Source organism: Cajanus cajan, chromosome 1 (genome assembly GCF_000230855.2).
Source record: "Cajanus cajan strain Asha chromosome 1, NIPB_CcT2T_4, whole genome shotgun sequence".
NCBI classification, from domain to species: domain Eukaryota; kingdom Viridiplantae; phylum Streptophyta; class Magnoliopsida; order Fabales; family Fabaceae; genus Cajanus; species Cajanus cajan.
Window position 1 is genome coordinate 72,862,591 of NC_138517.1, and position 22,900 is coordinate 72,885,490.

Consider the following 22,900-nt stretch of genomic DNA (forward strand, 5'->3'; position numbering starts at 1 on the left):
AACATGTATTCATATACCAGACTCAAGTATAAATAAAAAGAATAAAAAAAAAGTTGATTAGGTTTTATGATTACAGGTGGAAATAAATCAAATAACTTATTAGGGGCACGTAGTCTAACATGTTTATTAAAAAAGTTAAACCTAGAAAGTCTTTTAACTAAAAAATCAAGTTTTAAGCTTTTAAAATATCTTAGTTGATCTATATACCAATCAATTTAAAATATAAAACAATATTATATTAATTTATAATTAATATTTATTTTTAATATATATATAATTAATAATAATAATAATAATAATAATAATATATTTAATATTTAGGTGTATTAAGCATATTTACAAGTCTTGTATAAAATAGATTACAAAAACAGACTTTTAGATTAGGTCAATCTTTCAAACAAGTTAAACTACGCCTTCAAATAAAGCCCATAACATGTAAACAGACCAAATTCAAGCTTAGTAATTTTGTTGTAAGTCAGACTTAAAACTGCCAAAACTTAACCTAGTCTAATCTGTTTCTACTACTATTCACGATATAATATACATTGTTATGAATAATGGTTGCAATTCAATAAGATAATCAAAATATTATAATCATAAAGGTCACTACAAGAATCCTACACGCAAATAGCGACGATCAAAGATTGTCATAGTTGGTGTATTTTTTGTCGTCTCAATGTATACATTATATTAGTGATTTTTGTCATTAGTTTAAATCTTAACAAAAGAAAAACACATTGTGTTTTATTAAAAATTACATTTTTAGTTTTAGTATCGACATTGGCTATCATTACTTATAAAATTTATGTTTTAAAAAATATTTTTATTAAAAGTGTTAGTTGTGACATATGTTGGTTAGTTTCTTTTTTAAAAATATTATTGATAGTGTCAGTTTTGGCTGTCACTATATAATACTAAAAAAGCAATTTTAATTTGTATTATAAAATTATTGAGTATGTTTTTGTAATTTTTCATGGAGTATTACTTGATGGTGTTGAATAATGAAATATGGCAAAATCTATGGTGTACATCGGTTTTTTTGTAATTCATGAGTTAACCAACAAAATAAAGTGTAATTTATATGTAGTTTATCAATGAAAAAAAATATGGTCAAATATATAAATAATTAAATGAATAGTTGAGATTTATCATTTAAATTTTTAAATTAATCTTATATAATAATATTAAATGTCATTTTTACCTACATGTTTTTCTCATATTCTCATCTTTCTTGTTTATATTCCTTGTTCACATATGACTAGATACATGGCCCAACCTTCCTTCTTCTTTGATTTTTTTATGCATTACAAGAAATGTTATATATAGTGACATATAAAAAGTGTTACTATAAATATATTATATGTAACAGCCCAATTTTCAATGGGACGTAGGTCCAATTCGTTGCCCAGAACTGGCCGTTTCAAAAGTGAAACGGGTCGTTCTGGAATAAGTTAAAGGCCCAAAATTGAGAAGCAGAACGGGCCGTTCCGGTTTGGAGAACGGGCCGTTCCGGAGGGAGAACGGGCCGTTCTGCTGGGATTGGGAACGGGCCGTTCTGGTTTTGGAACGGACCGTTCCAGTTCAAAAATTTGCGTAGATTTGAAGGGTCCAGAACGGGCGTTCCACTTTTGGAACGGGCCGTTCCGGTAGGTGAGCCTGAAATCCTATAAATAGCGCCCCTCACCTCTCATTTTCACACATCTCTCATTTTCTCTTCCTATCTTCTTCTGCTCTTTCTTCTTCCCCTCTTCTTCTCTCTGAAGACCATGGGGCACTTAGAGGAGGAGACCAAGAGATCCCTGTTGTAGTTTCAACTGCTGCTTATCCAGGTACGGGGGAAAAAGGGAATTATTTATATGTAGAATTACATGAGGGAATTGGGTAGAGGAAGAATCCTTTAGGATTATGAGCAATTTTATAATTATTTCTGTTTGGAGAATTATTGGTCTTATTTGATTCTGTATGAATTTAGGATTATGATTATATGATTTATTTGTAAAAATGATGCTCTGGGAGAGAGAACGAAATTATAGAAAAGTGCCTGTGAGTTAGGTTTTGAAAGAATTGGGGGTTTTATTTCTGTTTGAGGAATTAATTATACCATTAGATTTCGTATGTGTTGAGGATTAGAAATATATATTTAATTTGTAAGAATGATGATCTGGGAGAGAGAACGAAATTGCAAAAAAGTGCCTGTGAGCTACGTTTTGGAACAATTGGGGGTTTTACAGTTTATGTTGAATTTATATTAAATTGCTAATTCTATTGATTATTATATTAGTTAAAGAATGTTATTGTTATATTATTTGATAAAGTTGATAATCTAGATGAGGATTCATGGTGAATTATTTGAGGGGTATGTGAACCACCATTTTGTGTGGATTGTGTATGTATTATGGAATTGATATGTGGATATGGATGTGGATGTGGATGTGGATGTGGATGTGAATGTGGATTGGATGTGAATGAGAATGTGATTGTGGTTCTTCACACCTATGACCAGGGGTGAGCACGGCCCGAGATTGTAAAGTGGGTATCGTGACCTTGGTTAACATGTCAGGGGTGAGCATGACCCTGAGATAGGGATAACGTGACCTTGGCACAGTGTTATATCAGGGGTGAGCACGGCCTGAGATTGTTAAATGGGTATCGTGACCTTGGTTAACATGTCAGGGGTGAGCACGGCCCTGAGATAGGGATAACGTGACCTTGGCACAATGTTATATCAGGGGTGAGCACGACCCGAGATTGTTAAATGGGTATCGTGACCTTGGTTAACATGTCAGGGATGAGCACGGCCCTGAGATAGGGATAACGTGACCTTGGCACAGTGTTATATCAGGGGTGAGCACAACCCGATATTGTTAAATGGGTAGCGTGACCTTGGCATAGTGTGAAGTGCAAGATTTGTGATGATTTGGGTGATTGAGAATTATGACGTGATGACGATGTATGATTGATTGAAATACGATATGTTGAAATATTTATGAATATTAAGTTATGATGAGATTATGTTATGTTTTCCTTATGTGTTTTACATATAGATATTTTCTTTTCTCACCGTACAATTTTTGGATATTTTAGGTGAGGAAGATCTGGCTATGAGTGGCATCTAGAATGTCAACAGTTGATTTATGGGTATGCTCTGATATTGTGACATCGGGGCAGAGAATTTCTAGGACATGAATTGTATTTGTATACGGAGTTGAACCTATTATTTTGAAAATATTTTGTAACATCTTATGTTTTATTTTCCAAGTTTCACTTTCAGAATATTTTGGATATTGAAGAATGTTTCTAAAGGTTTCATGTGAACCCTTTTACCTATTTTGAAAATTTTATTTTCTTAGTTTATTTATATTATTACAATATATGTGTTGGGGTAGTAAGGGTATCACATTATATATAAGTATAAATCTATTTGACATATCACTACAAAAAAAAACGTAAATTTTCGATGGAAAATTTTTTATAGATTTATATATCTGCCGAAAATTTCTGACAGAAAAATAAATCCGTCGAAAATTTTTGACGAAAAATTTCCGACGGAATATTCTGTCAAAAATTTCTTATTTTTAATTCTTATTTTTAATTTCTTATTTTAGAATTCTTATTTTTAATTTCTTACTTAGAATTCTTATTTTTAATTCTTATTTTCATTTGCTAAAATTGGAGTTTTTATTTTTAATTCTTATTTTTTATGTAACCATTTTTAACTACTTTTTATTTTTTTAAAAAAAGATAAATAATTATCTTAGGTGTCACCTATAACAATTACGTACTGTTATCATATTGATATTTTACACCTCTAATTTTTTTTTTAGTTTTTTAAAATAAATATTATTTATCTACCTTAAAATAATTAAACTAGTGAGTTTATATTTTAGAGGGATGAAAATCAAAGAAAAATATTAATTTTACTCATTTTACAAGTACGAAACAATCTTTATAAATCTTACAAGGATGAAAATAAAGAAAAATTTACAAAGGCCAAAATCAAAATCACCCATCTTATAAGGACTAAAATATATTTAAACCTTCTAAAATTAATATTTTCGATCTTAAAAATTATTTTAAATAAATAATATTTATTTTTAAATATTTATAAACTACTTAGAGATGTTAGTATACTGTCTTTAAAATTATAGTAAGCAAGTTCAAGTGTGAATATTTTCATATTTGTGTGTTTCATGAGTTTTCTATTAAATAATTAGTGCATATATTAGTTTATTTAACATAAATAGTAGTTTTATATTTTAGAGAAAAAAAAATTTATTATCTAGAAGTAATAAGCTTAAAATTACATATATATATATATATATATATATATATATATATATATAGTATAGGGGGTTATAATTATACCGGTGTAACTTTTACTAAGTATTACGCTGCTCAATAACTTTATATTAAATGTGAATTTTGTAAATCCAACCGTTAAATTGAAAGTTCATATCACTTTATACGTGTATATCAAATTTTGTTAAAATTGAGCAACAACTGGAAGGTAATCAAAGTGTTCATATTTTAATATATTTTGAAATGAATATATTACATGAATTTTATTTTATAAAAATGAAGTATCAACTCATCTTGGATTAATATAAAGTTTTGTATATATAATCTAAGAGATATGAACTTTCAATCTAACAGTTGGATCTACCAAATTCACATTTAATATAAAATAATTGAGCAGTGTAATACTTAGGATTTATGCATATTCATCGTGTATAAACAGAATTATTAAGGTTTACAATTTCAAAAGATAAGGACCCTTAAAAATAGAATACTAAAATGAATTCTTTCCTATCTCTATCTCTCTCTATATATGATTCAAATGACACCAGTGTAACTTTTACTAAGTGTTACACCACTCAATAACTTTATATTAATTTTAAATTTTGAAAATCAATCGTTAGATTGAAAGTTTATATATCTTATATCATATATATCAAGTTTTGTTAAATTTGAACAACAACTTGAAGGTAATCAAAATGTTCATATTTTAGTGTATTTTAAAATGAATATATTACGTCAATTTTTTTTATAAGAATGAAGTATCAAATTATCTTGGATTAATATAAAATTTTGTATATATGATCTAAGAGATATGAACTTTTAATCTAACGGTTGAATTTTCAAAATTCAAAATTAATATAAAGTTATTGAGTGGTGTAACACTTAGTAAAAGTTACACCGGTGTCGTTTGAACCCTCCTCATATATATATATATATATATATATATATATAGTATCTTAGTATTTTTATATTTTTAACATTAACTATGTATTAATATCCATGTTAGTTATGTGTTCGTGTGAAAATCAATGTCTCAAAATCAATGCTCCTTTCCAATGTAGTATATAATGAATTTTTTTCCTAGTTTATCTTTTCATAAATTATTCAATCACTATAATTAAAAATAATATATTTATTAAAAGATTGAGTTATTTTAATAAAATTATTTAAAAAATGATATATTTATTTGTTCTTAATCTGTGTTTAAAAACCTTAAAATGCAATCATTATGAGATGAAAAAAAATATAATTATTAATTTTCTAAAATCACATCTTATATGTAGAACCAATCATGAACATGCTTTATTACATATGATAATATATTTTTTCAAATAGGATTTCACTTTACATCATTTATTGTATCTATTAATTTATTGATTAATCACTAATTAAACACTGATGTTTAGTCTAAAGATCTCATATATGTCATTGGTTTTATATCTAGTAGTTTTGAGACTTGAGAGTATAATCTGTTATCTACCATTTTATCCGCAAAATAAAACTATAATTAAATGTGCATGTTTAACATTTTTCTCTATTTACTTAGAGGATTACGTGAAGAAATGTGCTCCAATTTACAATCTTGCAATAAAAGGCGATTGGAAGGAAGCAAGAACCATGATTGATGCAGATAGCAGGTTGAGGAGTGCTGCAATCTCACAGGGATGGGCCACACTACTTCATGTGGCTGCGGAAGCAAATCACTTTTACTTTGTAGAGGAGTTGTTGAAACTACTGAGTGAAAAAGATTTGGAACTTCAAGATCACAAAGGTAACACTACTTTCTGTTTTGCTGCTGCAGTTGGTAATGTAAGAATTGCAGAGGCTATGTTAAGAAAAAATAAGAGGTTGCCAACTATGAGGGGTGGGGAAGGACTCACCCCACTTCACATGGCTGCATTGCAAGGAAAAAGTGAAATGGCACGCTACCTGTTAAGAATAAAAGGCATAAATTGGGAGCAAATAAACTCTTTGTATTCTCATTCATATTGCAAATGAAATGTTACACTTATTTATAACAGAAAGAAAAAAACTAACGTTTGCATCTTTAAATGCCACTCATAATTAACACCATTAATATTATTTAAGCAAAATAAAACTCCTAATTTAAGTTTCATAACAAATCTCCCCCTTAAACAAATTATTTTCCCATCTCTCATTCCAATCAGCCTTTTACAATTCTCCAGTAGTGTAGTTGACAGTGGCTTGGTAATTATGTCCGCAGCTTGAACTCGGCTTCCAACATGCTCCAACTCGACCTTTCCTTCTCTGATCTGTTCTCGGGTGAAATGAAATCGGACGTCGATGTGCTTGCTCCTTCCGTGATTAACCGAATTCTTTGCCAACTCGATTGCCGACTTGTTATCAACTCGGATCACAACCCCTTCATCTCGGATCACTCCCATATGCCTCAGTAAATTTAAAAGCCAAACTGCATGACAAACGCTCTAAGAAGCTACCACGTACTCGGCCTCGCAGGTCGACAAAGTTACAATGGGCTGCTTCTTTGACAGCCAAGTAAAGGCCGTATTCCCGAGTAGGAATACATAACCCGAAGTACTCTTTCGATCATCAACATCTCCGCACCAATCACTATCCGAGTAACCTACTAATCGGTAGTCATCTGATTTTGAATAGAAAATACCAAGTGATAGGCTTCCCTGAACATATCTCAGAATTCTCTTCAAGGCTTTCCAATGTGTGTAGCTTGGATCCTCCATGAATCTGCTTGTCATCCCAACACTCAACATTAAGTCGGGTCTCGTGCATGTAAGGTATCTGAGACTTCCGACTAAGCTACGATATCTCCCAGAATCAGCTCGTTCTCCTCCATCAAATTTTGAGAGTTTCGTGCCTGGTTCCATTGGAGTAGAAACTGGGTTGCAATCCTCCATTTTAAACTTCTTTAGGATTTCAAGCGCATACCTTTCTTGGGATATAAAAATCCCTTCATTCGATTGCTTCACTTCTAGGCCAAGAAAATATTTCATCAGGCCTAAGTCTGTCATCTCGAACTCTTTCATCATTATCTCCTTGAACTCCTTAATCAGTTTTGCATTGCTTCCAGTGAATATGAGGTCGTCGACATAGAGAGCAACTACCATCATATCTTTTCCTGATTTCTTTATGTACAAGGCATGCTCGTACAGACATTGCTCATACCCATTTTTCTTAAAATACCCATCAATTCTTTCATTCCAAGCACGAGGAGCTTGCTTCAGCCCATAGAGGGCTTTTCTCAATCTCAACACCTTCTTTTCATCTCCTCTCTTCATGTACCCGAGTGGTTGCTCGACGTACACCTCCTCCTTCAGCACTCCATTTAGAAAGGCTGACTTCACATCCGTCTGTAGAATTTTCCATTGTCTCTGAGTAGCTAATGAGATCAGAAGTCGGATTGACTCCATTCTCGTGACAGGAGCAAATACTTCATCATAGTCAATCCCTTCCTTTTGTTTATAGCCCTTCACAACAAGCCGAGCTTTATAACGCTCAACCTCTCCCTCAGCATTCATCTTCTTTTTGTACACCCATTTTACTCCAATGGGTCGAGCTCCTTCAGGAAGGTTGGTCAGTTCCCAAGTTTTATTACATTCAATCGCACCAAACTCCTCATCCATAGCTGTTCTCCACTTCTCATCTTGGACAGCTTTCTCAAAACTCAAGTCTTCAGAGTCGGCCAGAAGACATACAGCATGAACTTCACTTGTAATGTCGTAAATTTCCCGTAGACTTCTCATCTTGGGCTGTTGTGGCTCGAATTCTTCATCTAAGAACTCGGTGGTAGTTGTTGTTGAAGGTACAACAATGTCCGAGCTAGTTTCTACTTCGGCCGACTTACTCCAACACCATTGCTTTGTTTCCTCCACGTGAACATCTCGGCTCACCACCAATTTTTTGTTATCAGGATCAAATAACTTGTATGCTTTGGATTTTTCATCATATCCAATAAATATGTACTTCTTGCTCCGATCTTCTAATTTTGTCCTGTGCTGTCTTGGTACTTGCCCATAGGCCAAGCTACCGAACACCCTAAGATGAGAAACACTCGGCTTCATGCCACTCCAGATCTCCTGAGGCGTCTTTTCTCCTAGCTTTGCATGTGGACATCTATTTTGCACATAGACTGCACACTGCACCGCCTCTGCCCAAAACTTCTTTGGCATGTTCTTCCCCTTCAACATAGATCGAACCATATCAAGAATAGTTCGATTCTGTCGTTCCGCTACACCATTTTGCTGCGGAGAATATGGGGCAGTCAAGAAACGCTTGATCCCATGTTCCTCGCTGTATTTGTTGAACTCAACAGAAGTGAACTCGCCTCCTCTTTCAGATCGGACTGCTTTGATGTATTTAGTTGTTTCTTTCTCCACCATCACTTTGAATTTATTGAAGGTTTCAAACACTTCTAACTTCTCCTTCAAAAAATAAACCCATGTCTTTCTTGAAAAATCGTCAATGAAAGAGACGAAATATTTCTTACCACTGAATGATTCTGGAGTTATTGGCCCACACAAATCGGTATGGATCATTCCGAGTTGCTCCTTTGCTCGGTACTCAGAACTCCTTGGGAAAGAGGTCCTCGCATGCTTCCCGATCACACATTCTTCACAGAACTTCTTTTCAAATTCCATTTTAGGCAGTCCAAACACCATCTCCTTTTTCACCAGCTCAGTCAACCCCCCAAAGTGAAGATGACCGAACCGCAGATGCCACTTCATGGCCTCATCCTCCAAATCAAGTTTCATGCATTTATCTTGAACTATTTTCATCTCAAGTTTGTACATGCGATTTTTCTTCATTTTTACTTGGGCAATGAGCCTCCCGAGTTTATCCTTCAGTTGTAGTTCTCGGTCCTTCATCAGAACCGAGTACCCTTTCTCCATTAACTATCCCATGCTCAGTATGTTATTTTTTAGATCAGGTACGTAGTATACATCTCTGATCTTTCCAACTTTTCCATTTCTCTGTTGATACCAGATCATTCCTCGACCTTTGACGGCTACTTTTGAAGCATCGCCGAAGGAAACGGATCCGAACTCCTCCTTTGAAAGCATTTTGAATAAATGCTCGTCACCACACATGTGATTACTTGCGTCGGTGTCCAAGTACCAAACTGAGTTATCAGAACAACTCGGTTTGATCTCGGAAGAACAGCTCGGTTTGATATCGATTTCTGGAATGGTTGTCACCAACAACAATCCTTCATCTTCTTCCTCGGCAAGAAAGTTTGTTGGTTCCTCCTTTTTCTTCTCGGACCTACAATCTTTGGAAATATGACCCAGATTTCCACAATTGTAGCATTTGATCAGGTAACACTCCTTGGCAACATGTCCATACTTCCCATAGTTATAACATTCAATAATGTTATTTGTGTTTGATCGGCCACCCCAGGTCTGACCTCGGCCTCCCCGAGCTTGACCTCGGCCACCCAGAGCCTGACCTCGGCCACGCCAGTTCTGTTGGCCGACATACTCATTACCTCGTCCTCCTCTTCCTCCACCACCTAGGCCTCTACCTCTTCCTCGGCCTCTATTATTCTGAGCATAGAGCACCTTCTCCTCCTTTATTGTCGCCTTTGCCTGGAGAGCTTGTTCAAGGGACTCCCCCTTCTCCTTCTTATTCTTCTTTCTCTGCTCATACGCCTCCAGGGACCTAGTAAGCTCTTCGACAGTGAGCATTGACAAGTCCTTGGACTCTTCGATTGCACACACTATATTCTCAAAGTCATCTGTCAATGACCTTAAGATCTTCTCCACAACTCGGCTTGAGGGAAGATTCTCTCCATTCCTGTTTAGTTTGTTCGCCACGATTTCTACCCGAGTGATAAATTCGGATACTCCTTCGGACTCCTTCATTCTCATGTTTTCCAGTTCGCCCCTAAGGGTTTGAAGCCGAACTTGCTTCACGCGTTCATCTCCCTTTTTTGTTTTCTCAAGTATATCCCATGCCTCTTTTGAAGATTTAGCATTAGTTATCTTCTCAAAACCCGACTCGTCAACAGCTCGGTACAGCAAATACAGTGTTGCCTTGTCCTTTGCTCTAACAACCTTCAATGCATTCAGTTGGGCATTTGTATACCCCTCGGTAGTCACCGGTTCCTCGTGCCCATTCTCAACCACGTCCCAGTTATCTTGGGAGCCAAGAAGGGCCTTCATCTGCACCTTCCAATTGTCGTAGTTGACATCTTTAGTCAACTTGGGTAGTGGAATGCCATTTGTTAAACCTGTCATCTCTCTTGAGTGTATACGCTTCACTCACACACCTCACAAGACTTTTTGACACTCTTCTCTCGGGCTAGGTACACCAGGTCGACTCACACACTCACCTCTCACACACAAGCTCTGATACCAATTTGTTAAGAATAAAAGGCATAAATTGGGAGCAAATAAACTCTCTGTATTCTCATTCATATTGCAAATGAAATGTTACACTTATTTATAGCAGAAAGAAAAAAACTAATGTTTGCATCTTTAAATGCCACTCATAATTAACACCATTAATATTATTTAAGCAAAATAAAACTCCTAATTTAAGTTTCATAACACTACCTCTACCCTCACACTGTCCAAAACCACCACCACAAGTTTGATGATGAAGATTGGAATTTATTGTTCTTCTTTTCTATCACCACCGGCATTTATGGTATGTACATTGATGCTTAGTATTGGAAGTAATCTCTTATATAAGTCGATTTTATAAAATTGAATTAAACTCTAATTCACTATTTTGAAAAAATATCATAGTCTATTATAGGAATTTGATTGTTGGTGAGACCTTATCATAGATTTTCAATCCTGTAAATTTTATATTCAAGAGATCGAGTCCTTGACATGAAATGATGTATTTGAAATCTCACATCAACTAATAAGGTGATTATAATAATGTATATAAATAGAGAGTAATTTTCACCTTACAAGTTAGTTTATAGAATTAAACTAAACCTAATTAAATTCACCATCTAAAACTTATATTTGCCTATTGAACAAATGCATGAAGTGAGAAAAGTAAAAAATATATACATGTTTACATAATTTTTTTAGAAAGTACTTATAAAAGAAGAAAACAAAAAACAAAAATAAAATAAAATAAACTTCTCCATAAACTAATTTAATTTATGAATAAGTTATAAAAAAAGTTTTTAAGAAAAATTAACATGAAAGAGCATTTACATATTATCTTATGTATTAGTTTATTTGAACTTCTAAAAAAACTAACTTATTTTTTCTTCCTATTTTCTTATCTTTTAAATGTTTTTGAAAAATTTATCTAAATAGATGTTATATCAACTTTGAAATTTATGAGATACTTATTGAATAAACTCAAACAACAATAGATATGTCTTTATTTTTGGACTTTGCATATCTTTATCACAGAGTAACTGAATCCAATTAGATTATAGTGTTTACCAACCGCAACAAGAACAATAATCATGTATCATAGTACTATAAAGTAATCACCAGAGAGAGGGAGCTACTATTGTGCTTCTGTCTGAATTTTCAATTCAAGGTATATGGAAATTTTGCAGATTTAGCTTTAAAGATGTTACAAGAGAATTAGATGTTAGTCGTGGCTCGGAATGAGAAAAAGGAAACGGGCTTGCATGTTTTGGCCCGAAAGCCTTCTGCATTTAGTTGTCGAGGACCAAATCAGCTCATAAACTCACGTAAGTCTCCATAATTAGTCTTATTCAAAACTTTGGTGGCAGCATCACGTGCTATCTATTTGTACTTTTAACGAGGGTCACCACCATGTGTTTATGATTTCAAGTAATATTCACATGACAAATAATTGAATTTTCTGTAAGAAAAATAAAAATAAAGAAAAAATATAAAAATCGAGGAAATTATCTTGCTCTTGTCACTCAAACTACATGAATTGACACTCTGTTTATAAAATAACAACCATTACATGACATTTAATTAACATAGTAAATTGACATAATAACATTAACCCTTCATATATTTGATAGTTATACATAATAATGTCTTATAATGCATATTTCATCTTTGAACACACATTAACAACTATTTATTTTCTAATTATTATGTCTATAACAAGTTTAGGAAAATGAACCAATAAAATTCAATTGTGTTACTAGAAAACTGTCAATACTTAATAACAAAGATAGTTTCGGACCATGTAATAATTTTCTCATAACATTTATTCATTTTGACGTTAAACTAAGAATATTTTTCATCTTTTACAATTTTGTCTAATTTATGTACATCAAGATCATAAATGAGGACACCACATTTTATTCATTAGAACATAGAAGGGGAGAAGAAAGTATATTTCTTCATACTCTAGAAATATAGCTACTATGAGATTACTGATTTCATGGTCCTTATTTCATCATATATATAACCAGATTGTGAAACTATTTGTGATAGGTAAGAATCCAACTTTGGCACTCCAACTTGTGAGGTGTCTCTGGGAAACCCTTCTTGAGCTTGATTGCGAAGAGATACAAATGAAAAGAGTGATAAGTGAACCATCTCAAGTAATATTCATAGCCGCAGAAGTTGGAAACTTTGAGGTTTTGGCTGAGCTAGTTAGATCTTACCCGGATCTCGCATGGGAAGTTGATGCAGAAAATCGAAGCATCATTCACATAGCTGTTTTACACCGCCATGCAGCCATATTTAATCTAATAAATGAAATAAGAACTATCAGGAATTTTGTAGTAACATACGAGGATGATGACCAAAACAATTTACTGCATTGTGCTGCAAAATTAGCACCACCAAGCCAACTTAACTTGGTGTCTGGAGCTGCTTTTCAGATGATGCACGAGCTACGGTGGTATGAGGTATCTCATTAATTTCTATATCTCATGCATGTTGCCCAAACTTCTCTTTGTTTTCTATGCATGCATGTATTCTATATATTTGCTCTTTTCCTTCTTTCTTTTCAGATAATAGTCGATAATAATTTAGCATGCATAAGATTTTATTGCTGCATTGATTTGGTTCTTAACAGTTAATAAATTAGCTCTTCTGACACAAAGTTGACCGAATTTGGAGACTAAATTTTCACAAGCTTGATACATTTGGAGGACTAAATTATCATTTAGTTGACAAGTTTGGAGAGTAAATTATATGCAACAGTCAAATCAACAAATGTTACAACTTTCAAGTATCAAATTAAAATGTACATTTACTCACTTGGTACTACAAAATTCATGACATACAAGTATGCAATAGATATATATTTGGTACACGTTGAGTACGTATTATCATATTATGTACCCAAAATAGTTTCCAAAAAAGAGTGAGTACTTATTTGGGTACATATAGGTTCCTTTTAAGTACGTATATTGGAATAAATTGATAAAATCTATATTATTCAACAACAACAAAAAAATTAGGTTTTACATGATCTATTTGCACTCAAAACTTTTGATGAACAAATTGTACATTTACTAATTACTCATAATAATTCATGGTGCAATTGTTTCTTAGAGACTGTTTCTTGACCCTGTATTATCATACTGATTTGTCTCTATTTCCCATTTCTAGGCATCATTTCACGATGCTCTACATTATAGCTAACTTTCATATATAAATAGAAAATCTTGTAGGTTAGATATTACATTATTACAGGAGGTGAAGAAGTACATGCCACCTTGTTTCGTAGAGAAGAGAAACTCCAATGGAAAAACACCCCGTGAACTATTCACTGAAGAACACACAGAGTTACTGACAAAAGCAGAAAGTTGGATGAAGAGCATGGCAAAGTCTTGTATGATCGTTTCAACCCTCATTGCCACAGAAGTGTTTACTGCAGCTTTCAGCATTCCACATGGCGATGATGACAAAAATTGCAATCCCATTTGCAATGCTATCATCTTCATAATATTTGCAATATCAGATGCAACTGCACTCATATCATCTTCCATCTCCATTCTAATTTTCTTGTCCATGCTTGTCATAGCACGTTATGCAGATGATGATTTCTTCAAGTCACTGCCTCTGAAGCTGATATATGGATTGGTGACACTGTTTATCTCCATAATAAGCATGATGGTAGCATTTAGTAGTGCCTTCTTCATAACATATTCCAACAGCATAAAATGGGTGCCAATTTTTGTTTCTGTGCTTGCCCTTGCACCAATCACCTTATTCACATTTCTTTTGTTTCCGTTGTGGTCAGATGTTGTCTACTCAGCCTACTTTTGTAGGTCTATATTTCGACCAAGTAAACACGTTCTTTACTATGTGGATGGCTAAGTGGTTAGGTACATGCGCTTATATCTTGTAGGGAAAATTTGTGTAACATGAAATCTGTATTTAATTCACATTAAGTGTAATGACTCATCAAGTCAATGATAATTATAGTACTATAAATAAAATTAGTTTCTAGTTCAAAGAAATAGTAGATACATGTTATAAGACAAAAACACTCTTTATTAGGAAATTTTACCATATATATATGTTCAAGAAGTACTTATTGCAACAAGTACTTATATTGCGATATATGTTAAATAAATAAGTACTCATCGCTACTTCATGCATTGTAATTATTGTGAATGATTAATGAGTATTGCAATATATGTTAAATAAATAAGTACTCATGGCTACTTCATGAATTTTAATTATTGTGAATGATGAATGAGGAAATTATTGCTAATAAATTAATGTTTTTCTTCTTATTTTATTAACATCCAATATTCCGCTTGTGACGCTTGGCAACAATGGAATCATTTGCGAAAAATTGTTTCTGTTGGATGCATTCTTTTATTTTCTTTTTAACATTATGAATGAAAATAGATTAGATCAAGTGAGAGTTTGTTAAACTTGACCTCAACATTAGTTGAATATGTCTAGTAAGAACTTGAGTTACATAAAAGTTTGACTTAGTCTTACTAAATAAAAGTTTAATATGTTCTACAAACTTATTTAAGAGCCTATATATTTAATATCAATATAAAAATAAGAACAAATATGGTAAGTTTTATAAAAATCGAATCTTGAATCATCTGTGGTAAAACGATGACACAATATACAATAATACACTTTATGTCCAATAACAAGTGTTGTATAAAAGAAAACAAATTATTTTAACTTTATAATGTAATATTAATTATTTTTATTTATATTCTTAATAATATTTTATAATATTGTTGTTGTGCTACAACATTTCTTATATAAAAAATTAATAATAAATTTGATTTTATAAATATATATTAATTTTTCTTGGATTGTATAAAAAAAAATTTAAGGCGAAACGAAATTTATTGAAAGATGAAAGGAGTAAATGTTGAGAAATAAATAATAATAATAATAATAATAATAATAATAATACACCGAATCTTGAATTTAAATTTAATTCTTTCATATTGTTTTTGGGTTATTGCAGAAAATTTTAGGGTGACTTACACAATTTCATGATTAGAATTATATTATTCTATTATATTTTTACAACATTTTTTCTTGCAAATCATTTTTTCCCCTGCTTTTCTCCACCAAATCACTATTTTATTATAAAAAAAATCCAATATAAATTCTCTTATAATCATAGTCCTATTATATAGATACTAATAATTGGGTTACTCAGGTTTAGAGCTTGCAACGTGAAACGTTGGAAGAATAACTTCTATTTCAATCATGGTCCCACCATATCATCCCCTCCATATATCTATCCCTCATGGTACGTTCAAGAAAATAAATAGGCCAAAGAAATGTGCAAATTAATGAATAACAGTAGTATTTGTTAAATTGTAACTAGATCCTGCTTGATATATTCTTTCTAACCCATAACATTAACAAATTTTATCAGACACCTACTTGCCTTTGCATGGTTCTAATATGTTATAGGTTAAAATTCTTATTTGGTTTCTTATAATATTTTTTTTTGTTTTAATTTAGTCTCACTTTAATTTTTAGTTTTAATTTGGTCCCTAATAATTTAAATTATTGCAATTTGGTATTTTCGTCCAAATGATTTAAATGGAGTTAACTGTTGGCCACGTGGATGGCAGGTAGATGTCACGTAGATACCACGTAGATAGATGCCAAATTTTTTTAATACACTTGGAATCAGAACGACCCGTTTTGAAACCAAAACGACCCGTTCTGGTTGCACTCTTGGTGTGTAAATTTTGTACCTGGAACGGGCCGTTCCAGATGCCAAATTTACACACCAATAGTGTAATCAGAACGACCCGTTCTGGTTTCAGAACGAGCCGTTCTGGTTCTAGAATGGTCAATGCCTCTGGTTCACGGTTGTGAATCGTGCAAGAAAAAAGACCCAAGGTACAAAGTATTTCAAACGCTAGATATGGTAATATTATCAATGGAGATTGATAACTTTAATTGCTAAATATTTGGGCTATACAGTGTATCATTAAGGACGATGTAGTGTATCACTAAGGACAATGGTAGTAGGTTTTATTTCATTGTTAGTCAAACTAGAGTGAACCACTTACTACCAAATTGACACTATACAATCAAGGATGAAATGAAACAATGTTTCCCCTTGACATCATTGACGATGTACCCCAACAATAACAACCTGTTCTTGAGGAGGTACACCATGAATTTTTGTGGTTTAGGGTTTTCCTTCAGCGTTACCTAGATGATTTCCTTTCTCAATAATTTTTTTGAACTTTTTTAGTATATGTTATGTTCTTAATTTTTATTTTCAGTTTCTGAACCATATTTGTGTATTTGAATTTATGCTATGTTATGATTTTTTTTTTAAATTTTTAAATCACAGTGCGACATTTTGATTAATGCATGCATGAAGTTGGCTTTTGGAACGGGCCGTTTTGAATCCAGAACGACCTGTTCTAAAATTAGAACGACCCGTTCTGATTTTAGAACGACTCGTTCTGATTTTAGAACGGTCCGTTCTGATGCACTCATGGTGTATTAAATTTGCATTTGGAACGGCCTATTCCAATTGCAAAATTAACACATAACATGTGATGCAGAACGGGTCGTTCTGGTTTCAGAACGGGCCGTTCTGGTTTCAGAACGGGCCGTTCTAGTTTCAGAACGGGCCGTTCTGGTTTCAGGTGTATTGATAAAATTTGGCATTCATCTACGTGGCATCTACGTGGCATCCACCTGTCATCCACGTGGCCAACAGTTAACTCTGTTTAAATCATTTAGACGAAAGTCCCAAATTGCAATAATTTAAATTATTGAGAACCAAATTGAGACCAAAAATTAAAATGAAACTGAATTGAAACAAAAAAAAAATATTATCAAGGACCAAATAAAGATTTTAACCTATGTTATATCAAACATAGTAAGTTGTCTGCTCTTTGTTCTTTCAATTATTGGAGCCCAAGTTTGTCCCCTGCTTTAGTGAAGCAACCTTGTCCCTTACTGATTGAAGGAATTGCCAGAATTGAGAACAACTGAAATCAGTCAGCTTGCAATATTCATGAAATTGAGGAGAGAGAGCATCCAATAATATTAAATAGAGAATACTAACCCATTATAATCGCATATAATGTTATTATTTTGAATATTGTTTCATAAAAAAAATTCTATGGCATAAATTATTTTATTAAATTATATAAAAAAAATATTATTTCACATCTATTGAATCGAGAGTTTATTATTAAGTTAACTATCAGCCTGTCTGATTTTGAATATTATATAAAAAAAATGTCATTTTAGGATAAGTTGAAATACACAAGAAGGCCCAAATTGTGTGTTTAAATATTTTTATTTAAAACTTTTTTAACCATGTTAGTTAAATGTGTTAGCAAGTCAAATGCACAAGTGAATCAGTTAAAAAAGTAAGGAAAAGAGAGAGACACCACAATGAATTTATATTGGTTCACTCTTATTTAAAGAACTTAACATGTAATTTCTTCTTACACTAAAAGAATTCATTACTCAACCATTAAGTATAAAATTAGGCATTTTCAACCTCTCTTGACTCTACAAATCAACTACCAACTACTAATACAATATGATACTTTTAAGTATTCTTTATTACCATGCCTATTTAAGCTTATCAATGCACGATGTTAAAGTTTGACAAGTGTTTAACTCAAAATGGTAGGTATAAAAGTTACAAAAGGTCTCTAATTACACTCATTACCAATAAGATTACTAGGAGTTTTGAGGGATAGTCTAATGAGATTGTCTACTCTGGATAGTTTAAGTATATGTAAGAATGATAGCTTTTTTTGATCAGTTGAAGAATGAGCACTTAGCAAAAGATTACTCACACTTCGATTCTACATTCCAACATTGTAGTTCTTTTTATAGGAACACGGAAAAAGATACATTAGAGGAGAGAACATTATTGAATCAAAGCGCTTTTGCAGGTCTTGCTTTTTGTATGTTGCAAAAGGTACAACAAGTGTCACATAGGAGAGAGCTCTATGATACAATTGATATTTGCAAGTGAGTATGCATAATACCATATTTGGTTAAGCATTATGTAAAATGTGTTCTGTTCTTAACCATAACGGTATGACTAGTACATAATCAACCCATAATTTATGCATACAACAAAATAACCGACACTATTATTTTTATTTACACTACTATAAAAATAATATTTAACATCGCTATATTTACATCGATTCTAATAGAACCGATGTAAATTATAAAAGCGGTGACAAACTTGTAAATAAATAAAAAATAAAAATATACTTCCATCGATTATTTTTATGACGATGTAAAAATGAAATCCAGGAGTTATTCTACATCGGTTTTTCTTATGACTTCTTATGACCGATGTAGAATTAACACCCTAAATTTTCGTTTCACTCATCAGCAACCCCCTCCCCCTATCTTCAAATCCCCAAATCCTCTTCCTCTTCGATTCTATCGCCATCTTCCCTCCTCCTCCTCCGACCCCCGCTTCCCCAACTCCCTCCTCCACTCTTACGTCGCCGTCGTCGCCTCCCCCTTTGACTCCCTCGCCTTCCTCCGCCACATCACCCAAACCCTCCCCTCCTTCTCCCCCGACCTCTCCACCTTCCACATCCTCCTCTCCCACCAATCCCACTCCTAATCCCTCTCCCCCATCCACCAAACCCTAAACCTCATGCTCTCCTCCAACCTCGCCCTCGACGCCGCCACCGCCGACATCGCCGTCCGAGGACAGGTTCATCCCTAATAGGTCTGCGATGGACTTCGATTACGCTCACTACATGCTGACGGAGGGTAACAAGAAGGGAAAGGAGAAAGAGAACCCCGAGGTGACGTCACCATCGCGAGAAGCCTACTTGAAGCAACTCGCTGAGGCTTTCACGAATCTTGGCCTTCAAGAACAAACCCCCGACTCCGGTTGAACTCATTCCCAACTCCATCCTTTCGCCTCCTCCTCCTTCCAAATCCTCTAAGCCCATGCGTTACATTCCTCAGGTATGTTAATTAAATTTGGAATTCAAAATTATGTGTTTATTTGTCAAATGCTATGAAAGTTGAAATTGTGTTCTTACTGTTTGTGAAAATGGTTGTTAGAGTTCTGAGAGGACTTTGGATGCTCCTGATACACTAGATGACTTTTACTTGAACCTGTTGGACTGGGGAAGCAGAAATGTGCTCAGTATTTCCCTTGGAAACACCGTGTATCTATGGAATGCCGCTGATTGCTCGACTCGACGGCGGAACTTGTTACCGTGGATGAGGAAGATGGTCCTGTTACTAGCATTTCCTGGGCTCCTAATGGGCGTGATTTAGTCATTGGTTTGAACAATTCTCATGTCCAGCTCTGGGATGCTGATGCTTCTAGGATGGTAAATGTTTTACTTTTTTTAAATTTATCCATTTTGGGGGTGAATTTTGAATGGTTGACAGTATAGATCTTTATTGGTTAATTACATTGATGTTGTATCGAAATTGAACTCTGTTTTGTGTTTTTGTGAAATTGGAATGTTCTTTGTACGCAATCTGTTGTTGTGATTTGATTTGGTGACTGCAGCTACGGACACTAAGAGGTGGGCACCAAGCGAGAGTGGGTTCACTGTGTTAGAACAATCATATCCTCACCACTGGAGGGATGGACTGTAGGATTGTTAATAATGATGTTAGAGTGAGTCTCATATTGTTGAATCTTATAGGGGGCATCAGCAGGAGGTTTAATCTAAAATTAACCTTATACAATAAAATTCTAAGGTTCAACAATATAAAATTCTATTGACTTAAACATTCTATTGGAATGATTTGACGGGTAATTTGTTGCTCTTAAACATTCTATTGGAGTCCCTTATGAGATTGAAGAATGTTCATTTGCCATCAGGGAACAATTCATATTCGTAGGGTTTTCGGAAAGCATTTGTGCTCCTTGAATTTCTCAAATCTCAGAGAAACCTCTTTTATAATGTGTTTATAAGTGACTATGCGCATTTCTGAAGCTTCCTTTCAAATTATTTTGAAAGGCTTAGGATTTGGGGTTGGGTGACTATAAGAGCTTATTCTACTTCTATCATGCAAAATTTTAATTGTTGACATGAATGAGTCTAGAATATGAGAAGATGAAGCTAGTCAGGAAATGTCTATGGAGATTGTAGAAAAGGAATTTTCTGAGGGTTGTGATGGAGAAGCTGGTTATTTTGTTTTCAAATTTCTATGCTAAACCTTATATTTGCCCTTGCCAACTAGATTTTCAATTCACTTTCTGGAGTTCCTTTTTGAATTCTTTTGATTTTAATTGTTATGCTTTCATTATCTGCTCATTTAATTGATCGTATTTACCAATATTTTGTAGTTTAGTTGAACTACAAACAAGGTTAGTGTGCAGTACCTAGTGCCTGCATATTAATCATGTGAAGCTACTAATGATATTAAGAAACTCAACATTTTTTTAAATGGCTCACTTTTATAGAATTTTGAATCTTTGAAATAGATTCAATTACGGTTAACTATATTAAAAATGGATATTGTAATTATGTGTTTGGTGTTTACAGTATTTTTCTAACTTTCTGGTGGAAAGTGTGGAGCTTATATGTATAGTTGAATTTGACGTGAGATTTTGTATCTATAAAATTAATTAACTGTAGGTTTGATATCATTGTAACTTTGACTTCATTCATGGAGTCAATCTAATTTAATATTATTTTGAAAAAAATGATTAGTAGAAAAGGTTAGTATATTTTGCGATTTTATCTTTTATCCTTTTGTTGACAAAAAAAAACTACTCAATCATTTGGTTATTAAGTCATGGGATAACATGAGTTATAATTTTCTACTTGAGTATAGGAAGTATATCTTTGTTAATGTCAAGAAAATGGTTCCATGCATGGTTGTGAATTGTGATATCTTCGTATAGCTTGCTTAAATATTAAAAAACTGAAATATGTAAAGTGCTGAGATTTCAGTGTTCAAAATTGGATTTCTAATTTGCCTTAAAACTATAGATCCAAGAGTTAATTGGTCATCTTGTCTAGCATGTTAAATTTTTCTGGCAACTAAGTCAAATTTTACTGGTCTCAAAAGATGATTTGTGCAGAATGTGATATTTCATTTTCATTTTGGGTTCCAGATTCAATCAGGATGTCATTATCTTTTATGGTAACCATTTGCTTATTTTTCTCGGTGCAAATTGAAATTTAAGATTGTTGTTCTAATATAGCCATTAATAGTTATATATTCTTGATCTTGATAGGTTGAAACTACCAAATACTTCAGCGTAATTATCAGTTTTGGCAATAATTCTTCCACACAATGCCTTTAATGAAAAAACTTCCTGATAGTAATATTAAAATAACATAATTATGGGTCTGTTTGTTTAAACTTAATGGACATTGTATGAGCATGTTGCAGTTGCTGCTATGGATTGCCAAAGTCTCGACGTTGCCAAGGTTTTGATCTAAATTGGTTTTTTTTTTCTATTAGTTTTTTTGTGTATTTGTAAATTGTATTGAATATAATAAAACAAAATGTAAACTCTTAGCCTCCTTTTGGTGAACTTTTACAAGTGGTTCTTGGAAATGAACTTTTACATCAAGATTTTAAATCAACACTGACTGGATTACTTTTGGCGATTTAATTGATGACATTTCTTGAGTTATCTTCCTAGCAATTTGTCTTTGTTCAGGTGTATTCAAATCTGGATGGCAACAGGTCTCATGTGGTGAACACTGGGTGGGCAATGCTGGCTCTCATTGATGCTGGACAGGTATAAAACAAAGTTTACCACTTTTGTTATGCAGCCATTATATTGATTAGTTTATTATTGCAAAAAAATAAAAACCCATTTTTCATTTATCGTAGGATAGTTAATCATTTTCACAATTTTAATTAAAGGTCCCTTTTGCTTTTTAGTCGAGTAGCTTGGAGATAGATACAAGGGTAATCCTGTGTTCAAAGGTAAGGTTTCCTTGTGACCTGGAGGTCACAGGTTTAAATCTTGGAAATAGCTTCTCTGCTCGCGAGGCTAATGTTGCGTATATCTATCACCAGACTACATCTTCCTAGACCACATTAGGTGGAAGCCTTGTACCTAGCGGCCCTTTTAGCTTAGAGATTGACATATCCGTGGCTGTATAAATTCATAATTTCATATTAATATACTTGTTTGGTAACATATATAGTTTTTGTTCTCCGAATATTTAGTTGCACATTATAATGTTCAATTTATTTTAGCTTTCATGCAACCAGTTTTTCTTCTTCTTTTAATGATA

General features: G+C 33.3%; 3 protein-coding genes across 3 annotated transcripts; 2 read left to right on the top strand and 1 right to left on the bottom strand.

Moving 5' to 3' along the window:
* Positions 1-9,188: 9,188 nt before the first annotated feature.
* On the bottom strand, positions 9,189-10,532 carry LOC145955491 (uncharacterized). Its single transcript, XM_083070282.1, has one exon. The coding sequence runs from the start codon at positions 10,530-10,532 to the stop codon at positions 9,189-9,191; it is 1,344 nt and encodes a 447-aa protein (XP_082926408.1).
* Positions 10,533-11,874: 1,342 nt separating this feature from the next.
* LOC114915620 (uncharacterized) lies at positions 11,875-14,689 on the top strand. Its single transcript, XM_029270493.2, has 3 exons — positions 11,875-11,965; positions 12,693-13,111; positions 13,905-14,689. Exons 2-3 carry the CDS (start codon positions 12,773-12,775, stop codon positions 14,529-14,531), a joined length of 966 nt encoding a protein of 321 aa, XP_029126326.2. The 5' UTR covers positions 11,875-11,965; positions 12,693-12,772; the 3' UTR covers positions 14,532-14,689.
* A 4,626-nt stretch (positions 14,690-19,315) lies between these two features.
* Positions 19,316-22,868, top strand: LOC109793648 (cell division cycle 20.1, cofactor of APC complex; the record flags this gene model as incomplete). Its single annotated transcript, XM_083062380.1, is given in 7 exon segments — positions 19,316-19,521; positions 19,523-19,640; positions 19,740-19,868; positions 19,871-20,014; positions 20,200-20,311; positions 20,314-22,395; positions 22,542-22,868. Coding segments are annotated over 6 exon segments (756 nt in total), but the record flags the coding sequence as incomplete, so codon positions are not given.
* Between the last annotated feature and the right edge of the window lie 32 nt (positions 22,869-22,900).